This window comes from Neltuma alba, unplaced genomic scaffold (genome assembly GCF_004799145.2).
Source record: "Neltuma alba isolate B1F8T4 unplaced genomic scaffold, ASM479914v2 tig00004097_pilon, whole genome shotgun sequence".
NCBI lineage: Eukaryota > Viridiplantae > Streptophyta > Magnoliopsida > Fabales > Fabaceae > Neltuma > Neltuma alba.
The window spans coordinates 19,657-38,972 of NW_021633565.1; the positions used below are offsets into that span (position 1 = coordinate 19,657).

Sequence of the window (19,316 nt, forward strand, 5' to 3'; positions counted from 1 at the left end):
TTTAGAATTTTTCTTCTGAGTATTCTTTCCTTGTACAAACATGCGGTATGGGTTTTAGAATTTAAACCAAGAATGATTTTATTTGTTTGAATAAATGAATAATACTCTCAATTTCATGAATCAGCGTGGCTAGCCAGCACTAATATTGTGTGCTTGAATTGTTCTTTAGAGAAGTTTTCTTTTTTATCCACCCATCTAAATCTAAAATAATATATAGAAATAAATAAATAAACCTCAAAATTTACAAGAACTCATATTGTATTATGTGGAAATCCCGCGGGATCATATCATAATACAGAGCCGGATATGCGTTGAAACTATGCGTATGCATTCCAAACTGTAGCATCAACAAGTGTGATAAACATTACGTGTAATACTTTGATGAACCAAATATAAGTTAGGAAAAGTGTTTAAACAAATTAAAAGACCACTTACTTCCTCCTGGAACTCCCATTATTTTTATAACGTGGATTCGAACTCCACAGCAGTATTTGGTAACCAGTCACTTCCCTGGATGAATGACTGAACTGTGAACTTCGCTGCCTCATCATCCGATAGACTCGACTTATAACCCGCCCATTTCACCCTCTTGTCCACGCTCGACCCGTCTCCCGTGTTCTTATACTCCGCGTAGAATATGGTGCTTGCGGGCTCCACGCCCGATACCCATTCTTTCCAGCCCACCGGATGCAAGAATGACCCTATATCTGACTGCATGATCACCGTGGTGGAGTACTCCTTCCATGGCCGGCCAAGGTATGTCAGGGCGGTGAGATTGGGCCGCAGAGATCGAGGATTTCTGGATGACAATTCCGGTGTTCTGGTTAGGATCCTTTTTGCCCTGGGCTGTGATGGTGTTGAATTGATTTGGCAAGGGTTGTCTCGGCTTGATGTTGCAGTTCTGGAAGACGACAGCGGAGTTACCGAAGATAAAGTCGATTGTGCCGGTGATGTCGCATTCTCTGTAGAACTGACGGTTGGAGTGGGCGTAGAGAGTGTCTTGGAAGCCGTCAAAAGAGCACCTGAAGAACACGGATTGGTCAGATCCTGATCGAAACGCCACCGCCTGGTGCTTCGCAGCTCCGGCAGTGTTGATGAATCCTATGTCTTTGGCGATGAATCCCTTCCCCTTGACGGCTGTTTACAACAATGTGAGTTTAGTAAAAGGAATAACTGAATAAGTGCACTCATAGCAATCGTTTTCAAGTGAGCTTCAAACCAATACAAATATAACTGTAAAATACAAACTTTACTCATGTATCAAATCAAACCAAACTGAATAATAATAATACTATTCTCATCCTTAATTAATATAAAAACTAGTTTGAGTTTTAATTTGGTAATATATATAATATCCCAATTTATTTTGTCTCTCATATTTATCTATTTTTTTTAAAGTAATCCTTGTAATATCAGTAGATGCATATATTAAATACTCCATCAAATGATAGTTCTAGGCAATACATATGATTAGTAAGATTATTCTAAGAAAAACAACACATATTTGTTGCAAATAACTAATTTAACAAACTTCCTTAATTTACTCAAATTAGTCAACTAACTTTTATATTCAGGACTAGAGGTAGTAACAATTATAACTATACCATTAGTCTTACAGGCATGTGAACATTACATTACAGTTTTTTTTCTTTCATAAAAAAGAACATTACACTACACTTAATATAACAGATAGAAGGCACCAAAGTGACATGCGAGCCATGAGTAGTAAAACCTATTGCATAATAACCTTTCCTCCCTTTCTGATAGACAGTTAAACTCGCACAAGTTTTCTTTCACATTTGTTGTGAAATTCTATAGTGAGAACAGGATAAGGAAATATTTTTCACAAGTTAATATTGGTAATGCTGAGTTAATTTTTGTATGAGCGGAATAATGCCAAAAGTTACCCGCCAAATCAGACTTGTCTTACTGGGATGAAGGTTGTCCACTAGCCAATCAATGAAGGGAAGGTTTTATAGAGGTAGGCAATAATAAAAGTGTACAGTTTTTCTTAAAAAAGAAAAGCCAAATAACTTACCATACAATAATCACATATAAAAGTGCTCAAACTTCACATAAAATTTTAGGAGCTTATAATTAATTTTTTTACATCAAAATTTACAAGAAACATTATTTTTGAAAGGAAAAAAAAAGGCACGGCCCGGTTTGTCCCCAGAACAAGCCTACCACTTGCACACTTCTAATTTTTTGGGCCTGAGATTTATGACCCCGAAGGGTCCAGTGGGGTCACCACAAACAAGAATATAATGAGCATATCATCTGAAAGCGGACATAAACACATGGCAGGACATGAGCCCACAAGGCAACAAACATATTCCATCGGACATTATTTTTCATTTAAATAATCATCATCTGAGATTACGTCCACTGTACAGGGAGAAAAGAAAAATTCTATACATAGGTATCTTTCTATCCAAGATAATTCCATTTGAGATGCTATCCGAGATAATTCTATTTGAGATGCTACGGGATATGAGCACATTTTTCAAACTAAATGTGAGCACCCAATACGATTCATACCAAAAGAAGTTCTAAAAGGCGATTTGGCATTGCCAGATCACGTTCACATAATGATCCATCATTTTATCTTTATTTCTTTCCTTTTCTTTTCTTTTTTTTTTTTAACCAGCGATCCATCATTTTATCTAACAGCAAGTGCATTGGCCCAACGCATGATATATCACCGCTTGCTTGTAACATCATCCCACTGATGATGCCGCTGTTTCTGTTTCACATGTCACGCTCTTTCTATCAAACTTGTTTTCTTGAATACATTTTTCATATATTTATTATCAAATTTTTTTAGAGATTAAAAGAACTTAATAAAAAATATTTAAAAATATCTGATAGGGGGGGGGAAAAAAAGAATAATACTGGATTTTAATCAAAATTATGAAACATCGATGTGCAGGAATGAATAATTATTTTTGTCAAGCGTCAAGCATGGAAGATGGAACGAGTAAATGGAAATTAAAAATAAAGGAAAAAGGGGGAAATATATACTGCTTACCGAAAGTTGCAGTCGCAAATGTAGGCGTGCCGTCAATGAAGTTCAGGTTACCGGAGACGATGGTCTTGGTCTTGCCATCACCGAATATCATCACATTCCAAACGTTCTTATCCAAATCGATATTTTCTTCGTAAACCCCTTCCTTCACATGAATCACAAACCTGGTCAGGCTCTTCTTCTTCACGCTCGCCAACGCCGCCTTTATTGTCGTAAACTGCCCGCTGTTATCCTTTGCCACCACTGCATGCGGCGCTGTTGTGTTCGTATCCTCCAACAACCTCCTCTCCGCCGGACCAACCCAATCCGGAAAACCGGAATCCAATCCCCCGATTCCGAGCAGCCTCCGATGGATCGGGATTTTCAAATTCGAGAGAAGGCCTAGAATCTTCGTCACAATGGCCAAACTATTACTCGCGAACTCGGTTGAATTCTTCGTCGCGGTTTTCAGATCCCCGAGAATCTCGCTTGCGGCGGTGGAATTCAACTCCTCAAGAGCGTCCAGACAAGTCTCCTGGTAAGTAATCGCAGAGCTCAGCCACGTCTCAACGTCGCCGATCTTCGACCGCGAAAAGATCTTCCCGCCATTGCCGCCGGCCGCCAGCGAAGAGATCGACTCGTTCAGTCGATCCACCGCGTCGTCGAACACGATTCCGCACACATCGATCGCCTTCTGAAGCCGCGGATCCTTCACATTGGCTTTGAGCTTGGAGGGAAGCTTCGAGAGATTGGAGAGCTCATCAAGGGCAACTCGGAGAGAGAGCTTGAAGAGAAGCTCCGGATCGGTGGTATTAGAATTAGGGAGGGACGAGATGCTGGACAAGCAGGAGCTTGGATACTGAGTGACAGCGCAGACGGCTTTGAGGGAGGAAGCCGGAGTCAGCTCAGTGGGAGGGAGGGAGTCGGAGGAAGAGGAGGAGTGGCTGCGCTTGTGAATGACGAAGGCGGCGACGGCGGCGACGACAATGGCGACGAGGACAATGCAGGAGACGCCGAGGATAATGAGGCGGCGGCGTGTCTTCTTCTGGAAAACTCTCTGCTCGACCTCATCCACCTTGCCGTAGCCCTTGAAGGACTTGATAGAATCCATAAAATTAAACTGTGCAGTTTTGTTTTACTCTGTTTTCGGAGTTTCTTCTGTGAGTAGAATTGAAGTGAAGTACTTCTGTGTCTCAATTCTCAAACGAAGAGAGGGAGCGCGGCGTGATATGAAATGAAGGTGGCGATTGCCTGATGGGCCTGTGCTTGTCCTTTTATAAGGGTGGGAATGGGATGAAATGGAATTAGGATCTGATTTATTATTCTCTCCGCGTTTTTTAATATAGATATTTAATAAAATATCTCATAAAAGAATTTTACTGCATCACGAAACAATGTACTGAAGAAAAGGACTGGCTTCACCGCGGAGCACTTGGATTGACTGGCTAAGGGTGACTTGGGATCACCTCAGGTCAAGATTTTGTATACACAAAGTAAATAAGAGTGATGTAAAATTATTTATATAAAATGAAATAATTTTTTTTTGGAAAGAAAGACATGTTTTTAAAAGAGTAATATTACGTAGTAAAATTTATGTATGGCATTTTTAGTAGATCAATTATTTTTTGGAAAAAATATCGGTATAAAACTGTAAAGAAAAAAAAGTACCGCGGGTTTGCTTTGGTTGATTGAAATGAGTTCAATATGCAGGAGAGAATAAACAATGGATTGCGCGTATCATAGAGTGCAAAATCCACCATACGTGAAGCAGACGAAGCCCAAATCAGCACAAACCAAAGCAAAACATGCCCAGCCTGCAACCAAACAGCTATCTGTGGGTTGTGCCAATCGAATTGGTATAGCTAAAAAGTTAATCTCACAACGTCCTGCTCAAGATTTTAAATTTTTGTTAGATAAAATATTCATATTTAATAACCAGTAGTATTTTAAACAGAACTATTACCTCCTGTTTTTAATATAATACCTCGTTTGATTTTTATTTTGATCCCAAATATAAAACCACAATTCATTTTTTCTCTTATATTTATTCATTTTTTTCTCAAAATAGTCCTTCTAATAATAGAATGATTAGTAACGATCTTTTAAGAAATACAACACCTATTTATAACAAATACTCCTCCAGTCCTTAATATAGGATCCAATTGTTAAGTTCGTTTTCGTCCTAAATATAACACTCATTTCTCATATTTATCAATTTTCTCTAAATTACCCCTATGGATACTTCCTCAACTATAATTAAGTAGAAGAGGGAGAGGGAGTATTACGAAAGATGATTATGGTATTTTAGGAAAAACGTGTCACATTTCTTATAATTAACTAACTTATCTAACTTTCTTAATCTAATCAAATTAGTTAAATGGGTCTTATATTAAACACCAGAAGAGTAACAAACTTAACTTATTTTCCTAATCTACTCAAATTAGTCAAATAGTTCTTATATTTAAAACTAAAGGTACTATTTCTAATAAAGAATGCCTACACATAAAGGGGAAAAAAACACAATATGTGGGCTGGGCGATCCCATTCTCTCTTGTTAAGATCTTTAGAACTATTGGAACATTGAATTTTTTTTAAAAAAAAAAAAAAAGAATGTTCGTTAGCCATATAGCACTGAGTCGTAAAACTATTTTAGAATGTGTCAACATATATAATACTGAATACTTCATGGATACTTGCTGCCGGCAGTTGAAAAGGGTGCTGCCCAGTAAATTAAGACGGATGCTACACATAATGGTGTTGAATTAAAATTGAATTTATGTGCATCATTCGAATTTTACATCACAAATTAATTCTCACCCCCCACAATTAACTTGTTTTTATTTTGTTGGGTCAACTCCCCAAATTAATTTGTGTAAACATTGTTTAGATGACACTGCCGAATTATGATATATGATGTAATGATCCCTTTGGCTTTTAAAGAGTGGCCGGTAATCGCGGCAATACACATGCCTTTTCAGCAATCAATTTATGAATCATGAAAATCAAATTAAATCGAGGTTTTATTTTTTATTTTTTTAAATAAAAAAAAGATGATCTGGATCAATCTCAAAACCAGGCATTAGTAACATTATTACACGGATTCACAACTGGACAAATGGCGACGTCTATGATTTTTACATTCCGCGTGGTATATTCATGTCTTCAAACTGTTTGGTCTGTGTGTTCTCAAGCCAAGACAGCTTCCTCCTCATTGCCACTGCGCATGCTTCATATCTAAATAACCGAATTGTATGGTTTAAAAAAATTTATTAACATTATCTAAAAATAATAAATACATACTCATAATTTTTTGAATGAGTCTGCTCCTTTTTATAAGATCCTTTTTGAATTCGTCTGAACATTTAATGCATTATTACTTATTTTACCCTTAGTTTAATACATTTAATACATTATTTTTCTTCATTTATCTCACTATTACTCTCACACATTTACCTATTTATATATAGGGGTATATTTAAAAAAAATTACATTTACTATATATTAATTGCTTTTAACTAATTTTAACTGTATTCTTAAACCTCACAATTTAGTTAAAAAGATCTTATAATAAGAGAGGGAGGGAGTGTTGGGAGAGGCAAAACCCACTTATATGTGATCTCTACGTCTCGGGAGGATTAGTCTCTGGCTATCGGCTATGGAATACCACTTGGTTTCTACCAAAAAAAAAGAGAGGGAGGGAGTAAGAAATAACCAAATTGTATGGTTTCGAAAAATTCATTAACATTATCTAAAAATAATAAACATATAAGAAATATACTTTTTTAAATATGCCCCTATTTATAAAAGAGTAAATGAGAGAAAGAAATATTTCCAAAAAAAAAAGATGAAAAATGCATAGAAAAAGGACAACGCAATTTATTGATAGTTAAAGTGATAAAAAAAATATATTAAATGTTTAGATAGTTCCAAACTTATAAAAAGAGCATGATCAATTGAAAAAATGGATCTTAAAAATTTATTCTTCTATCATATCTCTAACTTTCTGTTGCTGAATGTATAAGGTGCCTCCAAAATTTATTTTAAAATAATCAACAGATTCTATTTAAAGACTTCATTTTCTTCCAAGATCATATATTTATGTTCTTTTTTTTTTAATATATTAAATTTGCGGAGTTTTGTGCATTGATATCCACTTAATCGGCTAACCCAACTCCATCGGCCCAACGCAGAGATCCATAAGACTGAATACATAATAAGATAATGCTGTGACTTGTGAGGAGCAGATCCTCTTCTTACCCCAAAAAAGAAAACTCATTAATTTAATTATTTAAAAATTGAAACTTTAATGACTGGGTTCAAATCATCACAGAGGACGTGAGATGGAAGTAGACGGATGAGCTTAGAAGGAGTTAGGATACAATTAATTCGTCCAAATTTGGTGCCTAATTGATTCTTCTCTCTCACTCTCATAATCTGCCAGACAGTCCATGAGATCCCTTTATAAAACTTCAAAATTGTGGCAAGTTTTGATAGCAACAACGTCATTGAGATCTTCTCATTGTTTTCTTCAAAAATAAAAGTCAACGTGAATGAGTTGACTTCAAGTTCTCTCAATATTGACGTGCCCAAGAGTAGAGAGAATAAAGAAAAGAATACTGCTCTAGGATCATCCTAAATAAAGACTTCAGTTTTTTGGAATAAATAAACGAGGCATTCTGACTACAAATGTTGTTTAACAGCTAATGAAATGTAGTTAATTCCTAAATAAAAATTGAAGAGTGGCATTGTTAATTGTTGTTGAATCAAAGATATTAATAGGTCATGATATATATATGTATCCAATACTTATATAAAAATTATAAATGACCTAAAAGGATAACATTGTCTCAATTCTTAAACTTGAAAAGCCAATAACAAAATTTGAATCCATTTTATCAATTTTGGAATAGAAATTAAGAAGTTGCGATTTCAAATTAAAGCACTTGGAAAAATGGGAAGAAGTCATATCTTGAGAAAATGTTCAATTTCTAAACTTTATACGGTAATAACACATTTTCAATCCATTTCACTAGAAATTATAACTGGGATATCTGTGTCTTTTTTCTCGCTTCAATTTCAAAATCACATTTTGATATTTGCTCCTTTATAAGAATTGGCAATATTCAGATACTCATTCGACGTTTTTGCACATTTAAGATTCTTTAGGAGTCATTTTTCCTTTATAAAATTCAGATGATATTGACTCACTATTATACTTCTTCTTGACTTAATTTCTTTTAAAAATATGCCGTCTCCCTCAACTTTGTTACAAAATAGTTAGTTTACGTAAGTGCAAGGTATTTGGCCTCCTTGTATGCACATCGCCTCAACCAATTCCCTCCCAACTTCTCCTCTCTCACACACACAGAAAGTCTATATGGAACAGCTTATAAGTAGTTTTTTAACAGTGATTTACGGAATACGAGACAAGTATGTAAGAGGAGTTTTGTCTCGACTTACGTGAAATACGTTTGTAGGAAATTTTCATCATGATCCCAAATAGGCACACAAACCACTTCCGCCTATATTGTATAGCCGGTCCTAAGCTCGGATAAAGGAGGAGGGTTGTGTTAGACCCTCGACAGCCAACGTAAAAACCCATCAAATCTCATGAACATGGATCAACGAAGTAATTATGCTAATGCTAGGTCGTTGCCCAGAAGTGACGCGTTGTATGGCTCGAGTACAGTAAGAAATGAACTAGAGCCGCTGCATCGTTGCCCGGATGTAGTGTTAAATGTGTGAGGGCTACCGCACTCTCTTGGACGGAGGCGGCTAAAGAAGTTAGTTCATGAGACTAAGATTAGATTTGGCACTTGGAATATTGGGACGCTGAATGAGAAATCTATGGAAGTAACAAGAGTTATGAGGGATAGAAGGATTAATATCTTGTGCCTCCAAGAAACCAAATGGACTAGAGAAGCTACCAAGGAACTTGGAGAGTATAAACTTTAGTACACAGGAAAGGTGAATGCAAGGAATGGGGTTGGTATCATCGTTGATGGAACATGGAAAAAAAACGTGGTAGAGGTTAAAAGGTTTGAGAACAGAATAATATCATTAAGAGTAATTATTGGAAAGGATACTATCAATATTATTAGTGCCTGTGCACCTCAGGTTAGGGCAGAGGCACATCTTAAAGATAAATTCTGGGAAGATATGGAGAGGTTGGTTCAAAGCATACCACTCGAAGAAAAAAATTTTATCGGTGGGGACCTTAATGGACATGTCGAAAAGGAAGCAGGACAATTCAGCGGGGCCTATGGTGGTTTTGGTTTTGGGGAGCTTAACAGTGGAGGACAATCTATTCTCAACTTTTCTCTTGCATACAATCTTAAGATTGTCAACACTTGTTTTAAGAAGCGAGAGGAGCATTTAATCACGTACAAAAGTGGTGTCTCAAAATCACATATTGATTTCTTTTTTGTTAAGAATCCGGACAGAAGATTGTGTACTAATTGCAAAGTGATTCCAAGAGATGGGGTGACTGCCCAACATAGAGTACTTATCTTTGATGTACGTTTTAAGAGTACTAGGCAAAAGTACCATCAAATGGTAAAACCCAGGGTTAAGTGGTGGCAGTTAAATGGTGATAAGTGGGAGTTATTCAAAAGGACCCTTTTGGAGGAAGGGATTTGGGAGTCGCAGGGAAATGCAAACATGATGTGGGAAGAAATAGCTACAAGGGTTCGTTTGGTAGCTAAAGCAATTTTGGGAGAATCCAAAGGTCCTGGTCAGAGAGATAAGGAGACTTAGTGGTGGGATAAGAGTGTGCAAGAGAAAGTCAAACAGAAAAGAGATTGTTTTAAGGCAATACACTTGTGCAATAGTGTAGAAAACCAGGAAAAATATCAGTTGGCTAAAAAAGAGACAAAGAGAGAAGTGAGCAAAGCACGTACTAAAGCTTATGAGGGGTTTTATCAGAAGTTAGGAACAAAGACGGGAGAAAGAAATATTTACAAGATTGCGAAGCAAAGGAAGAGGAAAAAGAGAGATCTGGACCAAGTAAAGTGTATAAAGGATGAAGATGGTAAAGTATTAGTTACTAATGGTGATATTAAGGACAGATGTGAGGATTACTTTTACAAGTTGTTTAATAAGGGAAGCAATTATGTGACTCAGGACTTACAGGACTTGCTAATTAATGAAGATGATCGGAGTTTGGCTTTCTATCGCAGGATCCGTATCAGAGAGGTTAAGGCAACTCTCAAGAAAATAGACAATGGAAAAGCCGTTGGGCCAGATAGTATTCCTATTGAAGTTTGGAAATGTTTGGGCGATGAGGATGAGGTGTGGCTAACCAAGCTTTTTAATGAAATTTTACGCTCTAAGAATATGCCAGATGATTGAAGGAGAAGCATTTTAGTTTCTATTTACAAGAATAAAGGAGACATTCAAAACTGTACAAGCTACAGAGGGATAAAACTTATAAGTCATACAATGAAGTTGTGGGAAAAAGTGATGGAATATAGGTTGAGGCTGGAGACTTCTATTTCGGAAAACCAATTTGGATTTATGCTAGGGAGATTCACATCGGAAGCAATCTATTTACTAAGGGGTTTAATGGAAAGATATAGAAGTAACAGAAGAGATTTAAATATGGTTTTTATTGACCTAGAAAAAGGCTTATGATCGTGAGCCAAGAGAAGTAATGTGGAAGGCTTTAGAAAAGAAAGGTGCACGTGTTGCTTATATCAAAGCCATACAAGATATGTATGAGCAGGTAACTACCAGTGTAAGGACACCTTGAAGTGAGACAAAGGACTTCCCTATTAAGATTGGCCTACATCAAGGATCCTCTTTGAGTCCGTACTTGTTCAACATTGTTTTGGATGTTCTAACTGAACCTATTCAAGAAAGAATTCCTAAGTCCATGCTTTTCACGGATGATATAATTCTCATGGCGGAATCAAAAGAAGAGATTAACACTTGATTGAAGTTATGGAGAAGGACTTTAGAGTCGAAAGGTTTCCGCTTGAGCAGGAACAAAACAGAATATATGCATTGTAATTTTGGGGGGAGGCAAGGCAATGGGGATTTGGAGGTGAAGATGGGGGAGCAAATTATTCCTCAAGTATCAAAGTTTAAATACCTAGGATCCATTATACGGGAGGATGGGGAAATTGATGGAGACGTTTCTCATAGAATACAAGCTGACTGGTTAAAGTGGAGGAAAGCTACAGGAGTTATTTGCGATAAAAAGGTACTTGAGAAACTTAAAGGAAAATTTTATTGGACTGCTATAAGATTAGCTATGTTGTACAGTAGTAAATGTTGGGCAATAAAGTGAAAACAAGAGCACAAAGTCGGGGTAGCAGAAATGAGGATGTTGAGATGGATGTGTAATCATACAAGAAAAGATAGGATTCGAAATGAAAATATCAGGGCAAGAGTCGGTGTGACACCTATCCAAGAGAAAATGATTGAAAATCGCTTAAGATGGTTTGGACACGTGCAAAGAAGGCTATTGGAGGCCCTGGTGAGGAGGGTGGATCAAACAAGATGGAGTCCCATAAAAAAGGGGCAGAGGAAGACCAAGAAGAACGCTTAATGAGGTCATTAAACGAGACCTCCTAGTCAACAACATATCTAAGGACTGGATTATTGACAGAGCACGATGGTATTGTGTAATTCATGTAGTTAACCCCACCTAGTGAGATAAGGCTTGTTGTTGTTATTGTTGTTGAATATAGTTTAATACAACACATGTAATATGATCTCCCAAAACAACTCTACAAAATCCTAGATCAATTTACAATGTAGGTAAATTAAATGAGGAAAAAAAGTGATTTTTTTTTTTTTGCCAATGAAGATAATAAACATGATATGTAAATTGGATTATGTTTTATACCCCCCAACCAAATCATATATTAGGAACCTAAGGGAGCAATTTTTATTTTTGAGTAAATTTTGATTGAGGAAATATTTAATTATGGAAAAATTATTACTTATATTAATATAAAAAATTAAAAAAGTCAAAATGATTAAACCCTTAACATTCAATCAAAATCACTCAAATTTTCATTAATTAATCATGCCAAATCGGCAGGTCACCTTCCCCCCCCCCCACCCACCTGCTTATATTCTTGAGCACCCTCTGCTTCTTCACATGTGCTAGGAGCACACGATTTTGTTTCCTCACACACCCACACCTCGTCTTCCGCACAACTCAAATTCCTTTTTGCCTACATGAAAGGGTAATTTTTTCCTAGCCATACAATACATAACAAATATTGCAATAATAAATAATAATAATTAACGATGTGAGCCCTAAAGACCAAGAGAGAAAGGAAAGCCAGTGGAGCCCAACCAGTTAGAGCCACCGATAAAGTTGGCGGCAGTGAACTTTTGAGCCTCCGAAGCACTTGTTATAACGTGGTACCCCTTCCACTTCACTCTGTTCGCTGTTCCCGCACCGGCGCCAGTATTCTGATACTCGCCGTAGAACAGAGTGTCCAAAGCAAAATCACCATTCCACTCGTGCCATCCCACCGGATCGATCACGTCCGTTATGCTCGTCTGCATTATCACCGTCCTCGAATACTGCTTCCATGGCCGCCCCAGGAAGGTCTTGAAGTCCTTCTTCTTTGGTTCCAGGTCCTTCGTTGCTCCGATACGGCACTTCTGGATCACAATGCCGGTGTTCTGGTTCGGGTCAACCCGTCCCTGTGCGGTGACCATGTTCTTCTGGCCAGACCCAGGGAGTCGGGCGTGGATGTCGCAGTCTTGGAACACGGCGGCCGAGTTGCCGAAGATGAAGTCGACGGTGCCGGCAATGAGGCAGTTGATGAAGAACTGGCGGTTATTGTGGACGTAAAGGGTGTCCTGGAAGGCGAGGAAGTCGCACTGGTAGAAGGCGGCGAAGTCGGAACCGACCCGGAGGGCGACGGCCTGGTGCTTGGCATGGCCGGCCGTGTTTTCAAAGGTTATGTCGCGAGCTAGGAATCTTTCACCCACTGCGGCTGCACAATACATCAATAGCTTATCCATTAAAACTGTAAATTAATAAAAACAAAATAAAAACAAAAAAGGAATAGAATTTTCAATTAAAAAATTTAAAATTAATAAAAGGTAAATCATTCGTGTGGAGATCTTTCGTGAGTGAATGTGAGCTGGCTTAAAGATTTCTTATCCTGACTAATGACCTCTAAAAAGGTAACACGCTCTGGCTCTCCCTAATGCCAACTCATTATAATTTTCATTTTTTGGGCTGGTAGAGAATAACCTATAAAGTCTTCCTAATATGATTGCCATCTTAAATAATAATATTCTTTTTTTGGCCATCCTTAAATAATAATATTTCATGCATGTTATGTTACCTCTCTTCAAAGTTGTAATGATAATAACATTTTGAATAGTTTTGTTTCTTAGGGTCCACTTAAATTTTCTCTTTTTGAGTTTTTCATCACTGTATCAGAAATTGTTGCACAATGGTGATGTTCACAATGGGAGGGGCCTGCATGCAAGCTTGTCGAACTATACTACTACCTCCGGTCCTAATTATAAGACCCAGTTGACTTATTTGAGGAGATTAAAGAAGTAAGTTAAGTTAGTTATTTGTAATAAATAAGTGTTGTCATTCCTAAAATATCCTTGCTAATTAAGTGTATTGGCTAGAACTATCATTATTAGAAGGATTATTTTGCAAAAAAATGCATAAATATGAGAGACAAAATGGATTAGGGTCTTATAATTAGGACCAAACAAAAAGTCAAATGGGGTCTTATAATAAGGACCGGAGGTAGTAGTATAACATAACAAGTCAAGAAATTTTTATGATATTCGTTTACACTATCCAAATTTTTAGCTCGTTAATTTTTTTTAAGAAATAGTTGACAATCTTGTACAAAAAAATAAGTTTTAGAAACAAGAGAAAATTATTGCAAGGTCCCCAAAAAATATAATTAGTTAGTCATTAAAAAATTTTAAATCACAAGTAACAGCTAAAATCTGCTTTAAAATTTATTGTTATAAATTACTCAGTTTTCATAAAAAAATTTAGTGAATATATCCCTTCCTTAAAATCTTATCAGAATATCAATCTATTCACAATTAAATTTCTAAAAAAGGAGCAAAAAGAGGTCAGCGTCATTGAAGTGAAAGCGCACGCTTTGTTCGGTGGTGGGGTGGCGTACGGGTTCACAGTCCACCGCTCAGCCTGCAAGCCACTGAGACGAAAGGGAAGTGGGAACAAGTTGACAAAATTTCAGCTTAGTACCTTTCCCAGTGGACCTACCGCGTTTAGGCCCCAAAAAGAAATTAAAATTTTGAGTTAGGACGCAAAATTTACCTTGGATTTTGGCAAGAGGTTCGTATATTACAGCGACGCATACATTTCTGGTGTCAAGACTAAGGAATCAAAGGCTAACAACCAACAGATAATGGAGTATCATATGAAAATGACATTAACATGCTCAACAAGCAAAAGATAAGGTGTTACGTTCAGAAAAAGAAAGCCAAAAAGATAGTTGTGAAAGTGTCAGGCGCATTTGTATGTGGTGTGTGTTGTAGTTTCTTTTCTATGGCTGGATTTTCCCACGAAGCCCACAGAACCAACGCATGATTGAAGGGGAATAATGATACTAGGGACTACCATAACCAGGAAGCTTCCCGCTGAAAGCTCCCTTTTTTAAAAAAAAAAAATTATCAAAAAGGCATGGGAAAGAATCAGAAGTATCGGGTTCGATTCTTAGGTATTGGGGGGGGTCCCTGGGAGACCCTACTTCCTTCAAGGGCCTCAGTTGACACAGGTTAAATTTTAAAAGCGTTTGGATAGAATCAAAATTATAATTTTAAAAGTATTTTTACAGTATACAAAATAAATATGTGGAGGAGTTTATCTCGATTTATAAAAAAATACCTTTCAAAAGTAATTTTCAAAGAAACCAAATACCCTCTTAGTCAAGTTCCTGAAAATAGAATTCTTATACCGATGGTTGCATCGTAACAAATAATAAAAAAAGGGACCATAGATGGGAAGAAACCGGGAGAATGGAAATCTGAAATTGAAAAAATATATAAAATTAATTATGAAATTTCCAGTTCAAAGGAAGAAGGCAACCAACATGTTGATGTATGCAGCCCCAAATTTGCATCTTTTTGAAAGAATGAGATTACAGAACAGAACAGCTTAGTGTGATAAGGGTGCGTGGTTGAAAATCCATTAGGAGAATAATTTATGTAGTACTTTTTGGGATTATACTACCTCCGGTCCTAATTATAAGACCCAATTGACTTATTTGAGGAGATTAAGGAAGTAAGTTAAGTTAGTTATTTGTAATAAATAAGTGTTGTCATTCCTAAAATATCCTTACTAATTAAGTGTATTGGCTAGAACTATCATTATTAAAAGGATTATTTTGGAAAAAAATGTATAAATATGAGAGACAAAATGGATTGGGGTCTTATAATTAGGACCAAACAAAAAGTCAAACGGAGTCTTATAATAAGGACCGGAGGTGGTAGTAGATGATAACATTAAGGGTCCAAAAGTTATTACCACTAAGAAAACAGCATACAGACAAAATATTTGACTTAAACTCAATAATACTGATAAATGTCTACGATCAAGACCCATGTGCACATGCTGCCACATGACAAGAAGAAACGGCCTGAAAAAAATAAAACCTTGTACAGCATGATTTGGTCCCTTGGCTGGTAGGGACTCTATGCCGAAATTATAGGAATTAGCCTTTGTTTCAAAACATCATGTGCGGTTTTTAAAAAAACTAAGTACTGATCATATACCGACAGCAAAAACATGCTAATCAATCATCATTCGCTAATCATTGTAATACAAAACACAATATTCTTAATTAGCTGTTCAACCCTCGGTAAAAAAAATTACTCTAATTCAAAATATCAAGACACACCAACATTAATTTAATACGTGTAGGATTAACATTAATTATTTTGGACTTTGGTCAAAACACACCAACATCTGTGACCACATAATGTTAGTTGTTAAGTAGGGTAAATTGTCTTATTATATTAATACCTACTAAATTTAGTACGTGTAATTAATGTGTCTTCGTAGACGTGTATGGATGGATCATTTTGAGCTTTCGGTGCTTTCTTTGGCCCCTGTGATTTTGAATTTACAATGAATCACTGAGCAAACACGTGAACCTCATCCATCGCGACCCACAGCATTATTATTTGGTTAAATGGAAAGTTTGTCAACTTTCCAAACTTGCTTCTCTATAGTGTAACTAACACCAGAGCATTTTCTTGCACATTTGCTGGGCACTAAGTTGACAATTCTCAAACAGCATAATATTATTACTCTATATCGATTAGGTTTTGTTTCTCTTTTATATATATATATACACTCTTTCGGTCCTTAACATAAGACCCATTTAACTAATTTGATTAGATTAAAGAAGTTAGGTAAGCTAGTTAATTATAAAAAAAATGACACATTTTTCCTAAAACACTATAATCATCTTTCTTAATACCTCATCTCCCTCTTCTACTTAATTATGGTTGAAGGAGTATCCATAGAGGTAATTTAGAGAAAATTGATAAATATGAGAAATGGATCTTATATTTAGGACCAAAACCAATTCAAGAATTGGATCATATATTAAGGACCGGAGGAGTATATATATATACTCTTCAAAGCTATTTAATTAATTTGATCAGATTAAAAAAATGAGATAAGTTAGTTAATTATAAGAAATATGATAGATTTTTCTCAAAACACCATAATCATCTTTCTTAATATCCTCTCTCCCTCTTCTATTTGATTATGGTTGGGGAAATATCCATAGGGGTAATTTAGAAAAAATTAATAAATATAAGAAATAGGTCTTATATTTATAATCAAAATCAACTCAATAATTAAATCATATATTGAAGACTGGAGGAGTGTGTATATATATATTTTTTTAAAAAAATTAAGAATTAGTCTATATGTTTTTTTTAAAAAAACTAAACATTGTTGATGCTCAGTTTACCATCTCATAGAATTTTGATTTTGTTCTTGTAATTTTGAATTACTAGTTTTGGTTTTTATAATTTTATGAGAACTTTGTCTAGGTATGAAAAAACAAAATTAAAACTAATTAAAATTATAGACTATTAACCTTTTTTTTAAAATTATTAAAACTAAGTAAATGAGAAAGGAAGAGCAGTGAACTTACCAACGGTGGCGGAATGGAAGGTGGTGCTTCCGTCGACAACATTCCGGCTTCCGGTGATGATAGTGTTAGATCTTCCATCTCCTAAGAACATTATATTCGTTTTCTTCTTTGAAACTTCCACGTTCTCTCTGTAAACTCCTGCTTTGATCTTAATCACATATCTATTCTTACTCTTTTCCGGCGCCGCAGCCACAGCTTCCCCCACCGTCTTAAAATCTCCGCTCCCGTCAGCTGCTACCACGACGTTAGGCTTCACATTCGTGGCCTGCAACAAATGCCTGTCCGCCGCCGACATCCACTCTGGCCACTGAACCCCGCCTTCCGACGTCGCCGACATCAGCCTCCTGCTCTTCGTAATCCCCAACTTCCTCTCGTAGTTGGCCACATCTGTGTCCGTCATGTTCTTAATCATCGCCAGAGCATTGCTGCACATGTGCTCCACGTGCACCTGCCCTGCCTCTAGAGCTTTCCTCACTTTCTTATCAGCGCCATCGTGAGAGAATCCGTCAAGGCAGGTGACCTGGTTGGTAATGGCGGCACTTATCAGAGTCTTTAGATCGTCAGCGTGCTGATACAGAGTTTTCTTGTTCGGATAGACATTCAGATCTTCTGAAGCTGTCTGAAGCTCGTCGAGCGTCTCGTCGATCGTCTCCAAACAGTCATGAAGAGCGGTTTTCTCTCTCCCCGTGAGGCTTCCCTTTCTTTTGGCGATTAGCTTCTCGACGGTGAAGAAATTGTGCTCAACGGCTCTGGTTGTTATGTTTAGGGAAAGTTCGATGACATCGCGTTGGGAAGAGACTTTCTCGGTGAATCCAGGCTCGGAGGAGATAGCAGAGAAGCAAAGTTCAGGGTAAAGTGTTGAGCTACAAGCAGATTTGACGATAGCATGGGATGGATGGGAGGAGAAATTCAAATTATCAGAGGATTTTTGGCGGGAGTTCACTCCGGCGATTATGCCGACAGCGGCGGCAACAAGGAGCAGGGTGGAAAACAGAGCAAGAAAGAGTTTTTTGTTTCTCTTGTGGTTGCCAGGATCTGAGATCCCGGCGAAGACTTGCCTTAACTTGCTCATAGGGTACAAAGATTATGAGGAGAGAAAGAGGAAGGAGAGTCGAGTGAACTGTGGAGAGCGGTGAGCGTTTTATAGAAACGGAGGATGGAGATAGAGGGGCTTGAAAGGATGAAGAGTTTTCATTTTTTGGGGGTCCAACAACAACGGCCATGAAAAAGGGATTTGCATTGGGTGCTCATCAAGCTGATGAGCACCCAGTGCTCATCAGGATCTGGACCGTCCAGATCCGATCTGGACGGTCCATATTTTATTTTATTTTATTTTATTTTTTAAAAATAATTATTTTAATAGGTATAGAATAAAAAATAAAGATAATCTCTTAACTATTATACTTTTAAAAAATATTTTTTTCTATTTTAAACTAATTATTTAAAAATATTAAATCTGGGCCGTCCAGATTAGATCTGGACGGTCCAGATTTCTCATCACTTGATGAGCACTGGGTGCTCATCAAGTGATGAGCACCGAATGCAGGCCCATGAAAAAGTGTGTCATATTAGCCGTGGGGTCCCCAATACCTTATGGGGGAAATTAATTTCTTTTTCTTTTTTCTTTTAATAATTTCATTTAATTTACTTTAATTTTTACAGCTTTAAAATATATACGAAGTAAATTATTTTTCAGAAAAATAGCCAAAAAAAATTAAAAATTAAAAATTATATAGAGGGAACCGTTGAAAAAAATTGCTATCATTTACTTATTAATTGTTGTCAAAACTAATATTAATATTGTAAACAACGGGTCTTTGTTTGTAATTTTTTTATTCTTGAAGCCTTTTCTTTTATGATTTTATTCATTTTTTATTTCATTAATTTTTAGTGTCATTTTTATTCTGTTTATCAATTTTGTCATTTTGTAACTGATAAAATTAATTATATTTCTGATTTGAATAATTATTTTGCCATCATAAGGGCTGAAATAAAAATAACCTGAATCAGAAGGATTTAGCGGTACTCCTTATACGCCAGGTAATTTTGTTCTCCCGCAAATTTCAGCATGTTTAAAGGTTAGAAGGATAAATATAATTGGTTCAAAAATTTAATTTATTATATATTCCATAAATCACACACATCATGAAGAAAATGATCCTTCC

The 19,316-nt window shown here is 36.5% G+C and overlaps 2 protein-coding genes and 1 long non-coding RNA gene across 3 annotated transcripts; 1 reads left to right on the plus strand and 2 right to left on the minus strand.

Annotated features, from left to right (window-relative positions):
* Positions 1 to 305: 305 nt before the first annotated feature.
* On the minus strand, positions 306 to 4,226 carry LOC114743698 (pectinesterase 3-like). The gene is given in 3 exon segments (XM_028931918.1): positions 306 to 781; positions 783 to 1,137; positions 3,032 to 4,226. Coding segments are annotated over 3 exon segments (1,764 nt in total). The 5' UTR covers positions 4,119 to 4,226; the 3' UTR covers positions 306 to 459.
* Positions 4,227 to 12,078: 7,852 nt separating this feature from the next.
* LOC114743700 (pectinesterase) lies at positions 12,079 to 18,223 on the minus strand. The gene is made up of 2 exons (XM_028931921.1): positions 17,152 to 18,223; positions 12,079 to 12,969 (listed from the first exon to the last, which is right to left on the minus strand). Exons 1-2 carry the CDS (start codon positions 18,221 to 18,223, stop codon positions 12,278 to 12,280), a joined length of 1,764 nt encoding a protein of 587 aa, XP_028787754.1. The 3' UTR covers positions 12,079 to 12,277.
* LOC114743701 (uncharacterized) lies at positions 14,096 to 15,012 on the plus strand. Its single transcript, XR_003740020.1, has 3 exons — positions 14,096 to 14,517; positions 14,927 to 14,950; positions 14,980 to 15,012. It is a non-coding gene; the product is annotated as an uncharacterized LOC114743701 (long non-coding RNA).
* Positions 18,224 to 19,316: the final 1,093 nt, after the last annotated feature.